Source organism: Pygocentrus nattereri, chromosome 15 (assembly GCF_015220715.1).
Source record: "Pygocentrus nattereri isolate fPygNat1 chromosome 15, fPygNat1.pri, whole genome shotgun sequence".
Classification (NCBI taxonomy): Eukaryota; Metazoa; Chordata; class Actinopteri; order Characiformes; family Serrasalmidae; genus Pygocentrus; species Pygocentrus nattereri.
In genome coordinates this window covers 3,989,005-4,006,579 of record NC_051225.1, presented here as the reverse complement: position 1 = coordinate 4,006,579, position 17,575 = coordinate 3,989,005, and the positions used below count along the sequence as shown (strand labels likewise).

Here is a 17,575-nt window from a genome sequence, read left to right as displayed (position 1 = left end):
TTCTTCAACCCAGAAAGATTCTACAGCCATACCAGAACAGTCTTCAACCCAGAAAGATTCTACAGCCATACCAGGACATTCTTCAACCCAGAAAGATTCTACAGCCATACCAGAACATTCTTCAACCCAGAAAGATTCTACAGCCATACCAGAACATTCTTCAACCCAGACAGATTATACAGCCATACCAGAACATTCTACAGCCCAGAAAGATTTTACAGCCATACCAGAACATTCTACAACCCCAGAATGCTCCACATCCCACTAGATAGCTCTAAGGCCAATCCCATTTCAGCCTTTGCCCCTACCATTTGGCCCCTAGCCCTTAGTTTCGCTCATTCACATCTAGGCGTAGGGTGTCCCAATTCTTGTTGAGATAGAGGGGTAGGGCAAAGTGTTAGGGGCACATGGATCTCCAAACTGAGGTTTTTCAGAGACTCCAATCAGAGTGTGAGGAAAAAAAGAAAAACCGGTAAGACAGCTGTGTAAGCGCCCAAAGAGACCCACAGATGTGAGAATTTTCTCTGTTAAAACTATGATAACCATTATCTTAGTTTAATGTTGTTGCATTATGGTCTATTTCTCATAGCAAGCATAAAAGTAAAATAATCTAATAGTACACTAAGGTCTCAGTATCTGACTAACTTTCCCGTTACCCCTTAAAAGGTGCAGCAGTTACACTCTGGCACCTTAGGCGTCAGAACTGCTGCTCCATTTAAGGTGGAACAGGATGATTCAAATGAAAAGCTAAAGAAATACATGACTTCAGCTTCATTTCTCTGAAGAGTTAGGAGGGGTGAAAATTAATAATTGCCCCCCTCTTTGAAGGCGTATGATGCCCTAAATGTAACTAAAGCCCAGCAGTGAGGAGCTGAACTTTACCCTCCTCTGCTGTCCCTGCAGACGGGCAGGGTCGCCTACAGGACTGCGCTGGTAACTGTTAATGAAGTGATGCTCTATTTATTTGAGGGTCTCATTTCTTAGAGAAGAACATTCCATAGTCTCATTTCTTAGAACCAGAACATTCCATAACCCCATTCTACAGCCCAACATCCACTCCAATCATTTGCACCTTTGGGTCTGTATGAGGGTCCACACTTCAGGTCCCCACCTTCACCCAGTACTCAACTTTATTCTGTAGTTTCATAGCAGTTATTGAATAAATTATATGTAGCTGTTGGATAAGTAATGCTGGGCAATATGCCATATGATTGAAAACTGAACAATAAGGCAGCAGTATAAAGGGGTTAAATCCAAGAAGTGGGTCAGGTCTGTTAGAGGAGAGTTAGAAAGGGGCTCTGCCAAAAGAGACGTCACTGTACAGTAATCAGTCTGAGTTATTCTTAATGTATTACAGAGGGTATGACGGCAGAAGAAGTGCAGGACCTCAGACCACATTCACTCAGCAGCATAGACAGAGCGAGAGAGCGAGATGATGGTGGGGGGGGTTAGAGAAAGAGACAGAGACAGAGACAGAGAGAGAGAGAGAGAGAGAGAGACAGAGAGAGAGAGAGAGAGACAGAGAGAGAGAGAGAGAGAGAGAGACACTCCAGGCCATGATCAGTATGCAGTCTGTCTGTGCTGGAATGTTGTTGAGGAGGAAATAGCAGCTCTGAGTGTGTGTGAGCTGAGCAGAAGACACACACACACACACACACACACACACACACCTAGACAATTCCTCTGACTAATCTGTGAACAAACTCAGCTATTTGTCATCCACTCACTGTCCTCATATCAGTCCATTTCATCCGTCCACATCATCTTCATGAAGATATATAGTGGACAACAATTCCCTCTCCAGCGCTATAATCCCTCGATCCGGATTTGGGAGCAGGCAAAAAGCCTTTATTCATTTCTGCTGCCAGAAGCAGGACTCGTCTGGGCCTTGTTCTGCTGGACACTTTGGAGTCACTGCCTTTAAATTCACGTGTTTTTTCTTCTTTTTTTTAATGAATCATTAAAAAGAATCACTGCGGAACAGACAAAGCCGGACGTGAACTAGATTCTTCATAACTATTCTTTATTTTCTGATAACGAGAAAGCTGCAGTCGTCCTTATTATGTCAGCGTGGCTGTCTTTTTGGAGAGACGTGGATTGTTTTCACAGCAAGGGGTTCTCAGCCCTCCCCTTTCGCGTCACATTGCTCACTAGCAGCTCAACCGAGTCACGATATTTCACACAGAGAGAGAGAGAGAGAGAGAGAGAGAGACAGCAGAGTCTCAGTTCATCTGATAACGGAAGTATAGGAAAAATACAATTTGTGTACTTTAACTAAAACTGATTTGATTTCCATTCCATGAGCAGAACAGCCACTAGAAGGCCGGCAGAAAGAGGCCACAGGAAAGCTTTGCTGAAAATGAACGTTTACACAATTTTCACTCCTTGCCAATCAATCAGCTAACACCAGCTAACTAGTAGCCATATTTGGGATAATGTAATTTCTTTGTGCCAAACTATTGCTTTAAATGAATGAGCCATGTCCACTAATGAACGCATGTTTTTTGGATCTTTTAGGAGCCGCTGGTGTTCTTTAACACCTGTTAGTGTTACACAGCAGATGTGGAGCTGAGTCATACACACACACACACACACACACACACTCACCCACATGCCTGAGCTGGTTGAGGGTGACCACAAGCTGAAAGGCCAAACGACTCATCCGGGCAGAGAAAGAGAAATGCCCAGATGTCAGACAGGTGTGTGTTTACGCAGAGGCTTACCTTACATATCTGAACTCATCTGTGGTGGTGATGTAGCTCCACTACAGATGTGCTCGGTCACGTGGAGAGTGTGTTAGTGTGTGTGTGAATACACAGAACTGTGCAAACAACCATGAGAAAGGTTTCTATCTGCAGTGTTTCTTCGCCCAAAACTAACAACATTAGCATAAATACAAATATCAGTGATGCAGTAAGTAAAGACTGTGTGTTAATGAGTTTAACCCTTTCCAGACTTCTCTTCAAGGAAGCTTAGCACTGTTTGTAGTTATCGTCCAGTGGTTTAGCTGGTTTATCTAATCAGTTCTTCAGTAAATTCAGGAGACAGACTGTAACAAACCTCTGGGAAGGCTGGAGGTGTCCAGGAGAAATCGGGAACTAAACTTTGTCCATCAGACTACCTCACAAGACATCAACTTCTTTTCTAATATTGATTTTTGTACTGTATTTAAGTTTAGCTGCAATGATTCTAATGAAATTTGGTATTTTAATAGGCAATAACACACTTATTGCCAGGATAAATGGTTTAAAAAATGTGCTTAGGTATGTGATTGCACATGTGAGTCCGCATTCGGACTCGGACTCCAACTCCCAGAATACGCTGGGAGATCAGGTGACCTCGGACGCCAACATGCGCTCCTATAGGCTCACAATCACCTGAATTTTATCTACCTTCACCTGTGAATTGTAATAGCTGAGAGTACAAGAGCCCGGGCTTTAGACTCAGTCTTTGCTTTTGGTTTGTTGTATACGAGTTGATTTGCATATTATTCACCATTGACCAATCACATTTTAATCTGATGGATGCCTGGTCCATGCTGAAGGGCCGATATCCTACTTTTATTATATTTATTATATTTCTAGTATTATATTTGTTCCCTTGAGGTGAACTTCTAACATTTGAGCGGCTTTATGTACTAAAATTACTCATTAATTATTACATGGCTATTTTCCAACCTCTCTTTATTGCTTAGATGTAACAGGCTGTTGTGCATTCGGGACTGATATATGTAAGTCACAGGATAATCTGAGAAGATAATAAGGCCTTCCTGAAATCGGGACACATTGCGCGACTGTCGTGAGGGGCAAATCTGCCACAAAATCAGCCCAGTTATCCTGGAGTGTGGGCCAGGCCTAACCGGAGAAGTCTAAATGCATGTGGTTAAATATAGGTTACAGTTCAGATACAAATCACAGGGAACAGACGGGTGTAAACTGGGTCTCACACATCTAGACAACACATCTGGACTCTTTTGTGCTGATGTAGCCCCGAGAGCAGGTGTGTCGGGTCACGGGGAGCGACTGAGTATGGGTTTGGAGCCTTACCTACACATCTGGACCCATCTGCGCTGGTGATGTAGCCGCGGGGACACGTGCAGACGAAGCTGCCTGCAGTGTTAGTGCATTCTCCACCGTTACACACTCCAGGAATAGTGTAGCACTCATCAATATCTGAAACAAAGCAAACAGTGTTTTAAGTGAAAATTTACACAGTTCACCCCGAATGTAGAACATCAGCCAGGACACATTTGCTGTCCGACGTTTGCCGCTTTAGATTTGTACTAGAGCTACAACCATTTTAGACTTCCATCAGAGTCCGTTTAAGGGGAGCTTATTCCTATTTCTCATGTTACATCAAAAACAGTAGCGTAAAATGTCAAAGAGCTCCTGCATGTTCTTCGTGAATGGGAGTGAATGAAGCTAAACAGCTAAAATTGAAAAATTAAACATGTTTCTAACCATTTAAATCGCAACTTCTATTACTTTTGGAAAGGAAGTGTATTCTATGAAAAAGTTGGTTAACACTGCTACTGAGTGCTGATCGGTTAGCATTACTGCTACTGAGTGCTGATTGGTTGGCGGTTAGCATTACTGCTACTGAGTGCTGATTGGTTAGCATTACTGCTACTGAGTGCTGATTGGTTGGCGGTTAGCATTACTGCTACTGAATGCTGACTGGTTAGCATTACTGCTACTGAGTGCTGATTGGTTAGCATTACTGCTACTGAGTGCTGATTGGTTGGCGGTTAGCATTACTGCTACTGAATGCTGACTGGTTAGCATTACTGCTACTGAGTGCTGACTGGTTAGCATTACTGCTACTGAGTGCTGATTGGTTAGCATTACTGCTACTGAGTGCTGATTGGTTGGCGGTTAGCATTACTGCTACTGAGTGCTGATTGGTTAGCATTACTGCTACTGAGTGCTGATTGGTTGGCGGTTAGCATTACTGCTACTGAGTGCTGATTTGTTAGCATTACTGCGACTGAGTGCTGATTGGTTAGCGTTACTGCTACTGAGTGCTGATTGGTTAGCATTACTGTTGCTGACTGCTGATTGGTTGGCGGTTAGCATTACTGCTACTGAGTGCTGATTGGTTAGCGTTACTGCTACTGAGTGCTGATTGGTTGGCATTACTGTTCCTGAGAGCTGATTGGTTGGCATTAGTGCTACTGAGTGCTGATTGGTTGGCATTACTGCTACTGAGTGCTGATTGGTCGGCATTACTGCTACTGAGTGCTGATTGGTCGGCATTACTGCTACTGAGTGCTGATTGGTCGGCATTACTGCTACTGAGTGCTGATTGGTCGGCATTACTGCTACTGAGTGCTGATTGGTCGGCATTACTGCTACGGAGTGCTGATTGGTCGGCATTACTGCTACGGTGTGCTGATTGGTCGGCATTACTGCTACTGAGTGCTGATTGGCAGTTCAACTCACTAGAAATTTTGCTTCCATTACTTTATACATCATCCTGGTGTCTTCATGGCAAAAATTAAGAAGCAAACGTTGTAAAACTTCTGCCACATAAAATTCTCAGCACTGTTATGTAACTGCTGACGTACTCCTTTGGATGGATGACTAATGCATGCATGAGAAGTGAGCCAACCCAGAATCACTCCATCTCACGCTGACTATTGTCAAACAATGATGGTTAAAAAGGCTGTTCTGGAGTGATAAAAGTCCAGCTAAACAAACGCAGTAGGAACACGTTCCTGTGAACTAGCCCAGACTTTAAACTAGCCAGAGAAGACAGTGTATGCTAAAGGAAATGACTGCCAGCTGGACAAACAGCTAGTGCTATGTAACAAGAATGTCTGTGCTTTTCTTTCAGTTTGAACCCTCGACACCACACATAGGGAAAGACGCACCTGCCAAAGATGATTTTACGGAATGCCACCAACTTCAGTAACAGTAGCTGATTAACGTAGCACTAACTGACATTGCACAATCTGCATATTCATTCATTCTGATAAACCCACCTTAAACAGCAAGGAGTTGTTTAGTAATCTATAATAAACTTTTTTATGCGGTTTGTGATACTGTATGACATTCTGTTACATATAAAATTGGTCAAAACTACATTGCCTAGCAAAAAAACACTAATAACAGAACATCTGGAAGCCTGAAATTTCTACATAATTTTGTCCATCTTCATATATAACGGCGTTGAGGCAGTGGCACTAACAGAAGTAATGCAATTACAAATTACTGATTACATCTTGGGAAAATTTTTCATTACTCATTACTTTACTTGTGTGTTACTCTCTGAAATACATATCAATCTGTAGCAACTGGAAAGTACAATGGAAATCTTAATAGTGTCTTCAGACTTCCCTTATAAAAAACAGTATACTTAAAGTTTGTTTATTAAGTAAACTTAAGTTAAAGTATATTTCAATGTACTAGTATATTACTAATATATATATATAGAGACACTAATATCAATGTACTAGTAGCATACCTGTAAGTGTCCTGTTTCAGTACTTCTTGGGACTAAATTGGCCCAATTGGATGTATACCACAAGTGAAAGGACCTTGGTCACCTAGCCAGGGAATCGAACCCATGCGACAGTGCTACCCTGATGCACTCGCGCTGCTCATATACACAATCACAGGTTGCACATGCACTCACAAATTCCATAAGAGCCAGTGCTGATAATCTATATAGAGGAAATATGCCATGTCCATTTTTGAAGTTTTGCAGTTTTTGGCATATTTTGAATATGCTGTTGGCTTTTACATTGTGTTTAAATTTCATGAAGAATGGACCCAAGAAACAGCCCAAAATGACTTGGAAAAAGTTCTGGTTCTATTGATTTACAATAAAAGTAAAGTAGTTTTTAAATTCTCCTGTAAAGTTGCCATTTTGGAGATACATGGTTTTCTTCCGACGGCAGCGATTTGTACATGTGTAGTTTAAATAAATGTAATAATGGCAGTTTTTAATATTTACACATACACTCACCGGCCACTTTATTAGGTACACGTGTTCAACTGCTCAACACAAATAGCTAATCAGCCAATCACACGGCCGCAGCTCACTGCATTTAGGCCTGTAGAGGTGGTCAAGACGACTTGCTGAAGTGCAGACCGAGCATCAGAACGGGGAAGAAAGGGGATTTAAGGGACTTTGAACGTGGCGTGGTTGTTGGTGCCAGACGGGCTGGTCTGAATATTTCAGAAACTGCTGATCTGCTGGGATTTTCACACACAACCATCTCTAGGGTTTACAGAGAACGGTCAGAAAAAGAGGAAATATCCAGTGAGCGGTCAGTTGTGTGGATGAAAATGCCTTGTTGATGTGAGAGGTCAGAGGAGAATGGACAGACTGGTTCCAGATGATAGAAAGACAGCAGGAACTCAAATAACCAACCAGAATCTCTGAGGAACGTTTCCAACACCTTGTTGAAAGTCTGCCCCGAAGAATTAAAGCTGTTCTGAAGGCAAAACTAGCAAGGTGTACCTAATAAAGTGGCCGGTGAGTGTATGTCAACCATATATGGAAATATATTACACATTTCATATATGAATATTGCAACATATATGGAAATATATGTTCTTTGCCTGTGGGTTAGCTACTTTAGCCTTGTAGCTCCAGAGTAAACATACAGTCTCATGTTGCTTTGTCAGGGTTTTGCGATGTGTCCACCTGACTTCACAGCTGAGACTGTGATTTACGCGGTCAACCCTGCAAGCCAGACTCATGCATTCTAAATTATTTCTAATTCCTCTTAAACAGTCATCATATTAAACTTTCTGCACTCCTTGCTATACATTTTGTTTAGCATGCAACACGCCCTGTTACGAACAGCTTGAAGCAGTACGCAGTACGCAGTACGCTCACTAATGGCGGTGAAATACAGCTTTGTTTATTGGCAGTAAAGCAGCATTTCCTCTCTGAAATGTGCCCTTGTAAGCAGTAAAAGGGGTAAGAGGCATAACCTGAAGCCACAAGCACTTCACCATTGTCTTGTAATTAGCTCAGCCGTTCCACATAAGCATGCCCCCCCCCCACCCCCCACCTCCACAGAGCCACCTGGGCTTTCTCACCCCAAACCAAAAGGCCTTCTGGTTTCAACAAAATGCAGCCCAACCTTCTTTTAACCCTACAAGGTATATTTTTAAAATAAAATTCTAAAAATATTTAATTAAAAGTCAGTGTATGCACATATACGTAAATATATGTAATATATACTTTAAATATATGTGATAGATTAGGTATTAAGGTATTAATCATATTATAGCATTAATATTTCTTAGTATTATTGAATATGAATGAAAATGGTGAGATATCTGCATCCACACTTCAGTTCAGCTCACTCTCATAACTGCATAACTTGCATATTTGTTTCATAATAGTTATTTATATTAAACCATAGGCCTAATAAGTGAATAATAAGCATATCACTGTTGGAGGAAAACCTTGTATCTCCAAAACGGTAACTTTACAGGAGACGGAAAAAACAGACTTTACTTTTAATGTAAGTCAATGGAACCAGATTTTTTGCCCAGTAATGTTGGGCCGTTTCTTTTGGTCCATTCATCATGAAATTTACACACAATGCGAAGGACAACAGTAGTTTCCAAATTACACAAAAAAACTGAAAAACAACAAAAATGGAGATACGAGGTTTTGTCCCGACAGCAGCGATATATTTTAGGGGGTTAAAGCAAGCAGCAGTTTGTTTGGCTTCTATTTCATTCTCTCCTCTCTCTCTTTACCCCCCAGGCTTTAACCTCGTCCTGACCTTGATAAAACGCCTGACTCCGCCGAGTCAGACAAAGAGCTGGATTCTTCTGCAGCCTCCGGTCAGTCAGCAGCAAATCATTAGGAATCTGGACAGTGATTAAGGCTGATAAGGGTTAACCCAATGATACTGACAACAGGGGGATTCCCTGAGCTTGCTGACCGGAACAGTGTAGGTTTAGCCAGGAACATACTTGGAGCTACGAGGCTAATGCAGCTAACAAGCCGGAAATCTTTGCAACGCCACCAGGCAGTTATTTCTAGCCATACACCACCAGACTCCTGCCTATGAATGGTGAGACACCAAAGTACTTGAAAAATGAAATCTCTGATGAAATCTGACAAAATCCTCAAATAATTTGTAGCATGTGTCTCAGTAACACTCAAAAACGCGTGGTTTTGGGTTGTTCTGGCCACTGTGCTGGCACCGATCTCAAAGACGGAAAGAGTCCCCACATGATTGGCTCTTTTTCTTGAAGGGCGGGGCTTTCCCCTTAAACAATAGCCATTTTGACCATCATGAACTGACCATTTCTTCCTTTATAACATCTCTGATTATAACCACTAGGCTAGCATAGTGTTAACTGCATGGCTAATTCATCACACACTAGCCTCAAACTGTTGTCATGTTATTCAGTCATTCCAAATAGACTTGCTTACATGGTTTATGGCACCGTTTGATATACTGTTGTCTATCAAAACAGATAAAAGTAGGAACAAAATTGAGATATTAAGATAGTAAATGTGGTTTTAAGCTATGGAAAAAGTATACTAGCTATGTTAGCCTTGTTAGCCGTGCGGTGTCTAATACTGAAACACTGTTACCTACAAAAATTGACAAAAGCTTTAAGGATGCTGGCCGTGAAATTGTCCATTTGTCCATTTTGTCCAATCCTTGTTAGCCACATTAGTCTGGTAGCTCCTTTAGCTACAATTAAAGAAGCGAACGAGGCTAATGCTAAACTGTGATTGTCCCCGCTGTGGGACTAATAAAGGAAATCTTATCTTAAACTTCAGACACAGAGCACGTCTGAGCTGACACATTTGGGTTAAGGAGGAAATTTCATTTATTGTCAAACTACTTCTTAATACTACTGAAAAAAAACGCATAGAAACCCTTACATGTTTCTGTTGGTTCCTCACGGTTTTGTAATGTGTTTGTTTACAATTCCAAATACAGGATCCTACAAATAATTTATTTTATTTATTGTTATTTATTATTAAATTTCAGAGTTTAAAATGGCAGTTTTGTCCATTAATGAGCAAATAATGGTGTTAATATCGAAACTCACAGCATGAAATAACTGAGATTATAAAAAGGAGTTATGGTATATATATTCTGGTATATATAAAAAAAAAAATAAATATATATATATATATATATATATATATATATACCAGGACGGAAGGGAAAGGGGATGTTTTGTGTTTTTATGATTATGTGCATGGCAACATATAAGTTAAAGGACTTGACTGATATCGACTGATTTTATCAGCCAAATGATATATCGATCAGGCCCTAGTAGAAGAAAGAGTTTGTTTGTGTGGCTCACCTTCACATTTCTGGTTGGTCTCGCTCTGCCGATGGCCTGCAGGACACTTACATTCATACGAGCCTACAGTGTTAATACAATTCCCCCCAGCACACAGTCCGGGGATCGCCTGGCACTCGTCCACATCTAACAGAGGGAGAGAGGGAGAGAGAGAGAGAGAGAGAGAGAGAGAGAGAGAGAGAGAGAGAGAGAGAGAGAGAGAGAGAGAGAGAGAGCGAGAGTGAGAGGGAGAGAGAGAGAGAGAGAGAGAGTTAGCATCCACATCCACCACATCCAGCTTTCTTCTGAAATGAAGGGTATTAATATGGAGTTTGTCCTGCTTTGCTATGGTAACGGTCTCTATTCTTCTGGAAGGCTTTAAACTAGATGTTGGAACATTGCTGTGAGGATATGAGATTTGACTGAGCATTAGTGAGGTCAGGTCCTGAGGTCGGATGGTCAGTTCTAGATCATAAACTCATCGTAAAGGTACTGGATGGAGCTCCATCACTCCAGAGAGCACAGTTCCATCGCCCCACAGCCCAACGCTGGGGGCCTTCATTCCCCTCTAGCTGAGTCTGATGTGATGTGAAACGTTCTAGAGAAACTTCCGCACTCAGATAAATTCACAGCGGTGGTGACAGGACCAGAGATCAGAGATGTTTAAAGAGTTTAATGCCTCTACACTACAAAAAAATGATGTCTTGGCAAGTAAAATGATCTTAAATATAGTCAATAAATCTAATATTTCTTCTGTTGGGACTGTTATAAGCTGGATTTAAGATTATTTGCCTCTTTTCTAGACATTTTTTACTGGTTTTAAGTAATTTTGTTAAGCAAAATGATCTCACTGTATCGGCAGATCATTTCATTTGTTGTAAGAAATGAGCTTGAAACCAGCAAAATGATCTGCTGGTATATTGAGATCATTTTACTAGATAAAATGACTTAAAACACGTACAAAAAAGTCTAGAAATAAACTAGATAATCTCATAAGAAGTGCACAACCATCTCAAAATGGGAAATATTAGATATATGGACTAGATTTAAGATCATTTCACTTGACAAGGTGTCATTTTTTGCAGTGTAAAAGCTCCGTCACATGAACTTATCACACAAAATGGTTATGAATGCACCGTTGATGCCTCAGACACTGTTTCAGAAGAATTTCTGGATTTTCTGAAAGCCATTCTTGGTCGAGGGGTACATGCAGGCTGTTGTGAGGCAAGATAGTGCCCAAAGTAAACGGATTTGATCCTTTTTCCCACAGTGCCACCCTCATCAACACTGCACAGTGTGTTCGTCTGTGTCAGCTGAGCAGATCTCAGCATCTCGAGATCAACGTCAGCGCAGCGCTCGACACTGTGGAGCAGAGAATTCACACTCCGGTTTCCACTTATAAACTGCGTTCATCATTAATCTTCTGTCAGCTAAAGAAAGCAGCTGCAGCCAAAACAAGATTTCCCTGTTTTGAATTAGATGTTAAATTGTAATTCCCTGGATTTCGTTTTTAAATCCAAAGACTTGAGCGCGGAAAAAAAGCCTGGAAATCCTGGCACTGGGTCACTCTCACAAGAGTGGAGCGCTGTTCAGAGAGGAAATGCTCTCACCGCTGCTTCGGTGTCCGTTTATCCTCAAGGGGAAGCGGCCTGCCCAGCCGAGAGGAGCGGTGACCCTCCGTCTCTCTCTCTCTCTCTCTCTCTCTCTCTCCTATTCCCTCTCTCCTTTTCCCTCTCTCTCTCACTCTCTCTCACTCTCTCTCACTCTCTCTCACTCTCTCCCTTTCTCTCTCTCTCTCACACACAAACACCCTCTTTCTCTCTCCTTTTCTCTCTCTCCCTTTCTCTCTCTTTCTTTCTCTCTCCCTTTCTGTCTCTCTTTCTCTCTCTCAGACACACACACACACAACCACCCTCTTTCTCTCAATTTCTCTTTCATTGTCTGCCTCTCTCTCTCTCCCCTTTCTCTCCCTCTCCCTCTCTCTCTCTCCCCCTCTCTCTCCCCCTCTCTCTCCCCCTCTCTCTCTCACTCTCTCCCTCTCCCTCTCCTTTTCTCTCTCTCTCTCTCTCTCTCCCTCTCCTTTTCTCTCTCTCTCCCCTTTCTCTCTTTCTCTCTCTCCCCCTCTCCTTTTCTCTCTCTCTCTCCCCCCTTCTCACTCACTCTCTCTCTCTCTCTCTCACTCTCTCCCTTTCTCTCTCTCTCTCACACACAAACACCCTCTTTCTCTCTCCTTTTCTCTCTCTCCCTTTCTCTCTCTTTCTTTCTCTCTCCCTTTCTCCCCCCCTTTCTCTCTCACTCTCTCTCTTTCTCCCTCTCTCTCACTCTCTCCCTTTCTCTCTCTCTCTCTCACACACACACACACGAACACCCTCTTTCTCTCTCCTTTTCTCTCTCTCTTTCTCTCTCTCAGACACACACACAAACACCCTCTTTCTCTCAATTTCTCTTTCATTGTCTGCCTCTCTCTCTCTCTCTCTCTCTCTCTCTCTCTCTCTCTCTCTCTCTCTCTCTCTCTCTCTCTCTCTCTCTTTAACACAGACCTACTAAAATAGCTGCAGTCATTAAACTCAGTGACCAACGCAAAGCGACTGGACAGATCGTGACTGAGCGATCCTCCAGCTCCGGGAGCACATGAGTGTGTCTGAGTGCAGACTCCTCTTGGGTATCAGGCCAGGCAGACTCCTCCTGGATATCAGGCCAGGCAGGCTCCTTGTGGGTTTCAGGCCAGGCAGACTCCTCCTGGACTTTAAGCGCTGTCTCCAGAGTCTGATACCGAGCTAAAAAGAAGCCACTGGAATTCGTCTGACTTCAAAGGAGCACTCCAGTGTTTTTCAGTGTAATCTCTATCTGCCACATCTGTAGCATAACATCAATTACCACGCACAGTAATTTCAAATGGTTTACCTACACCAGAGGTTGGCAACATGTGGCTCCAGAGCCGCGTGCGGCTCTTTTACTGTCCTGTTGCGGCTCCGCAGCAGACTTTGATTTGTAGGTAAAAATAAAATAATCCTCCTTTACAGTAAAATAAAGCTCTGCTGATCCTTCTAATGCAGTGTTATCTGAATGTAGAACTGCTAATTCATCCTTTAATCTTGAAGGTTGGCATGCAGACTGCTGGTCACCATAGCAACACAAACAACAGTCTCGTCTAGCTAGTAGTTAAGAAAATGGCAAATAAAAAGATTTAAGATGAACATCAATGATTTGGAGACGAATGGACTGTTGTGTCATGGTACTCGTTGTGTCATGTGGGCGTGGTTTGTTTTTTAATACATGAGAACTGTAGTCCATGGAAACACTGATTTATTTGTATTTTTCTAATTGGCAAAACATTTAAATTCCAGCTAATGTAAAAAAAAAAAAGGTTTTCCAGTATTCCTGGAGATCTCCCTCCAGGAATAGCAGAAAAAACTCTTCCCACACCCCTACAATGGCACAAAATTCTTCTTATGGTTAACTACCTCTGAAATGACTGTACTTGTTGACAGCTTAATCTACTAATACTTCTAGTAATACTACTAAAATTCACAGAAGTGTTTCAGCAGCTGCCCAAAGGCTCCTGATACAGCAGATGAATGTTCCGCATTATTCCTTTAAGATCCCTCCCTAAGGTCAGATACTGAGTGGTCAGGTTTGAGTTAAAACGAAGCCAGTGGAAACTTGACTGACTTTCAAGGCATTTTTTCTCGTCACTGAGCAGGGGGACCTCATGGAGCCTTGCCGTGTTTTTTATGAACTCTGCTGGGAAATCGGCCAAGCCTGCCCAAAGCAGTGACGTGGAAGAAAAGCTCTGAGGGCAGGGCGATGTTCCCTCCATGCTGAAGCTAAAGGAACGGCAGGTTATCTCCTCGTTTGATCACTTATCTTCATCTAAATCCCTCAAATTAGCCCAAAGTGATGGAGGCTTTTGTCATTTGTGCTGCGTCATTTGTGCACAGGCTCAGTCCAACATGTCCATACAAACACGTCCCTATCAGTCCCGATCAGTGCATCACAAAGCTTAACGTCTCCCAGCCTCAGGCTGGACACTAGAGATGGGCAGTTCTACCATTTTTGCAAGTCGAATATCTACACGGTCTTAAACAAACAGCATCTGATTTTCCCAGTGAGAACAAATTTCACATTCTAATAAGGAAAACCTGAAAGATCAGAAGGTTTAACGTTTGTTTACGGTGTAAGAGATGGTCTGTATCAGATTGCCTGGTTGATTTAACGATTTATCTTTGTGTTTTGTGTGTATGTGATTCAATACAATTCCTACGGACCTACAGAATAACTCGGAGCTACAAAACTTTTTTGCATATTTCTGTATACAGTTCTGAAAATTGTATATTTAAGTCAGTAAATCTTAAATCTAGTCAATATACACATCATTTTTCATTCATTTTAAGTATATCCTAAGATTCTTCAACCTATTTCTAGATGCTTTAAGTGATTTTGTCTAGCTTGTATCAAGACATATTGCATATAGTTTTGGATATTTCAAGAAATATTTATCTAACATCTGCCAAAAGAAGAATGACCCTCGATGAAATGACTCAAAACAAGAATATTATATGATTTTGCAACCTGTTTCTCGATGTTTTAAGCCATTCTTGCCAAGCCAATTTTTGTTTTCCAAACTATTACCTTATTTAATTTAAATGAATGAAATGAAATGAAAAGAACAACCCATTTTTAACCTGATCTCTATCTGCTGAATCTATGATATAATCTATAATCTTAATCTTGACAAGTTTTCACACAAAGCAAAAACAATACCTGCTGACTTGAAACTGACTTATAACAGAAGTCTATGGGCAGATGCTGAAGCATACAGCGAGTAGCAGATGCAGCAGATGGAGATCATGTTGAAAATGTTGGCGTATTCCTTTAAGTAAACATGTGAGTTTGGATTCCGATATATTTAAGTATCCATGCCAACGGCTACTAAAGACCTTCAGTCTTGCTTTTCATATCGCCGCCCATGTTAACTGGTCAGCCCGTTCACACAGGCTGTGCATGCGAAGCGGCAGAACGTCCCAGAGGCCGCACTGAAGCCCCGCAGTGTTTGGAGAATAGACCCAGCGTGGAATTTTTCCGTGTGCCATGTGCATCACGCAGCAAAATTCACTAAAATAAACCATGAAAATCAGGGAAAATTAAATAGAAAACTGTGTAAACACCTAAAAACGCTATTTTTAAATCATGAAATGCTATATAAACATTCCGTGCCACAAGCAAATTTCCCGGCTGTTCCACCAGACTTGAAACCTTTGCCTGATCGAGGACAAACAAACATACGGTGCATTTCTATAAGTTATATTTGTGGTAAAACCTTCTATGAATGTCATGTTTGTAAGCATCTATAAACACATTCATTACAAGTTATAATGCATTCATATGGCATTATAAGCATGGTTATAAATATTTACAAATAGAAATTCCACTGAATTACACTTTATAGCCATGTTTATCACACATAATGAATTGTTAATATAATCCATTATAAGTAGTGTTAATAACATGTTTTACTGTCAGTGCCAAAGAAGTCGGTCCCAGCTTGTAAAGACATACACAGAGTTTATTTACGTCCTGAGGTTTCCAGTGTTATATTTCTCAGCGCTGGTGTTGTTAAGGCTGCATCTTCAGGGCTTCAGTCCTGAGTAGTCAGATGCTCCAAACAGGCCGTCCAGCCTAGAATCACTGCTACAGTGAGCTTTTCTCACCCAGCCTCTCACTTTAAACACTACATTACATCACAGCAAACCAAGCACCCATCAGCCCCTCCCCTGAACCCCCTCTGACATCACACTGAGCGTGAAGTCACTGTGGAGTGAAGGTCTGGAGTGGGAGAGGCGAGAGCTGAGTTGAGTTGAGTGCGGTCATTGTAAATTGTTCCTTCACTGGTTCTAACATCAAGCACTAGAACCCTTCACTCTGTAACAGTGTATACTGTCGCATTTATTGGATATGCAGTGTTAAGTCAGTGCCAGGCTAACGGTGGTGCACATTAACAGTGGTGTACATTGACTGAGGGCAGCTCTAGTTTAAACTCTGACATCTGGAGCCTGTAATGAGCTTTATTGTGGATGTTTTAGTGTTTCAGTAAATCCTTCAGTAAATACTTCAACCTGAAGCCTCACTCTTAACCCTGGAGGAGGCTTTAGTCCAGTACGCTCCACTTAGAGCAGACAAATAAAACTTATGAGCTCTTATAATGTGTTATGAACAGCACTTATAATGCATTATGTTAACAATTCATAATGGATAATAATGCATTGCAATGTGATTGTAATGTGTAATGCATTTTTATAAATATTTGTAGCTATGTTTATAATGCCTTATGAATGCATTTGAATGTGTTTATAGACGCTGTATGTATGAAAGGCCAGTGCGTTAAGGCTCTAGCGCTCACGCTGCCGCATCGCTCACGGCACACGGCATCAGTATGCGTGAATAAGGCCAGGCAAGGAGTGCCTGTTTACCTTAGAGAGGTTGCAACAATGTGGAGAGTCATATATCGATACTGCTGCACTGCTTAGTCTAGCTGGTCATGTGGCCAGACGACGAGGAAGAGAGGCAGCTATTTCCTCAGACACAGCCTGGAATGTTGATGTGGCCGAGGTGAAACTCAGTTCACATCTTTTTCTCTCTCTTTCTCTGTCTGCGTGTCTTTATCTCGCACCCTCTTCTGCTCTGTAGACTTTTCATTCGGAGGTTTTATGTGCGCCTTACGAGGTGTCGTTGGCCACTACATCGACTACTGCTGTTGTTTGCTGTAGCAACTCACTCATGTGGACATGCTCACATGGGCCGACAGTGGAAGAATGTTCTGTTGCTTCAAAATGCAACAACAGAATGGAAAATAATCGCGCATCACATTCGCCTGGCATGTTGAAAACTGTGCATTCTGCTACAATTTTAACGCAAGACTTAAATAACTGCACTGACTGCAAACCCTACAAGAGGTACACACTGCAAAATGTGGTATGCTGACGAGTGAAATGATCTTAAATCTAATGTACGTATATATCTATTATTCTTCATGTTGGCTGTGAGATTATTAGAAGGTTATTTAACTTATTTCTAGACATTTGTATGTGTTTTGAGTCATTTTAAGGAGTAAAGTTCTCATTTTATTGGCAGATAATTTTGCTTATTTTTAGAAATGTGCTTGAAATTATCGGACACTACAGTGAGACAATTTTACTCAACAGAATTACTTTAGTAAAAAAAACACATCTAGAAATAAGTTAATGTTTACTTTACTCTAACGGTGTCTGCTTTCTGTTCTTATTTCTGCCTAA

The 17,575-nt window shown here is 41.6% G+C and overlaps 1 protein-coding gene across 1 annotated transcript in view; it reads right to left on the bottom strand.

The window, feature by feature from the left end:
- The window catches only part of fbn2b (fibrillin 2b), a 136,551-nt gene that overhangs the window by 76,838 nt on the left and 42,138 nt on the right, over positions 1-17,575 (bottom strand). The window contains exons 8-9 of the mRNA XM_017720734.2: positions 10,305-10,430; positions 4,047-4,172 (exon numbers count right to left, since the gene is read on the bottom strand). Of these exons, the coding sequence (XP_017576223.1) occupies positions 4,047-4,172; positions 10,305-10,430 (252 nt within the window). The remainder of the gene's footprint in view (positions 1-4,046; positions 4,173-10,304; positions 10,431-17,575) is intronic.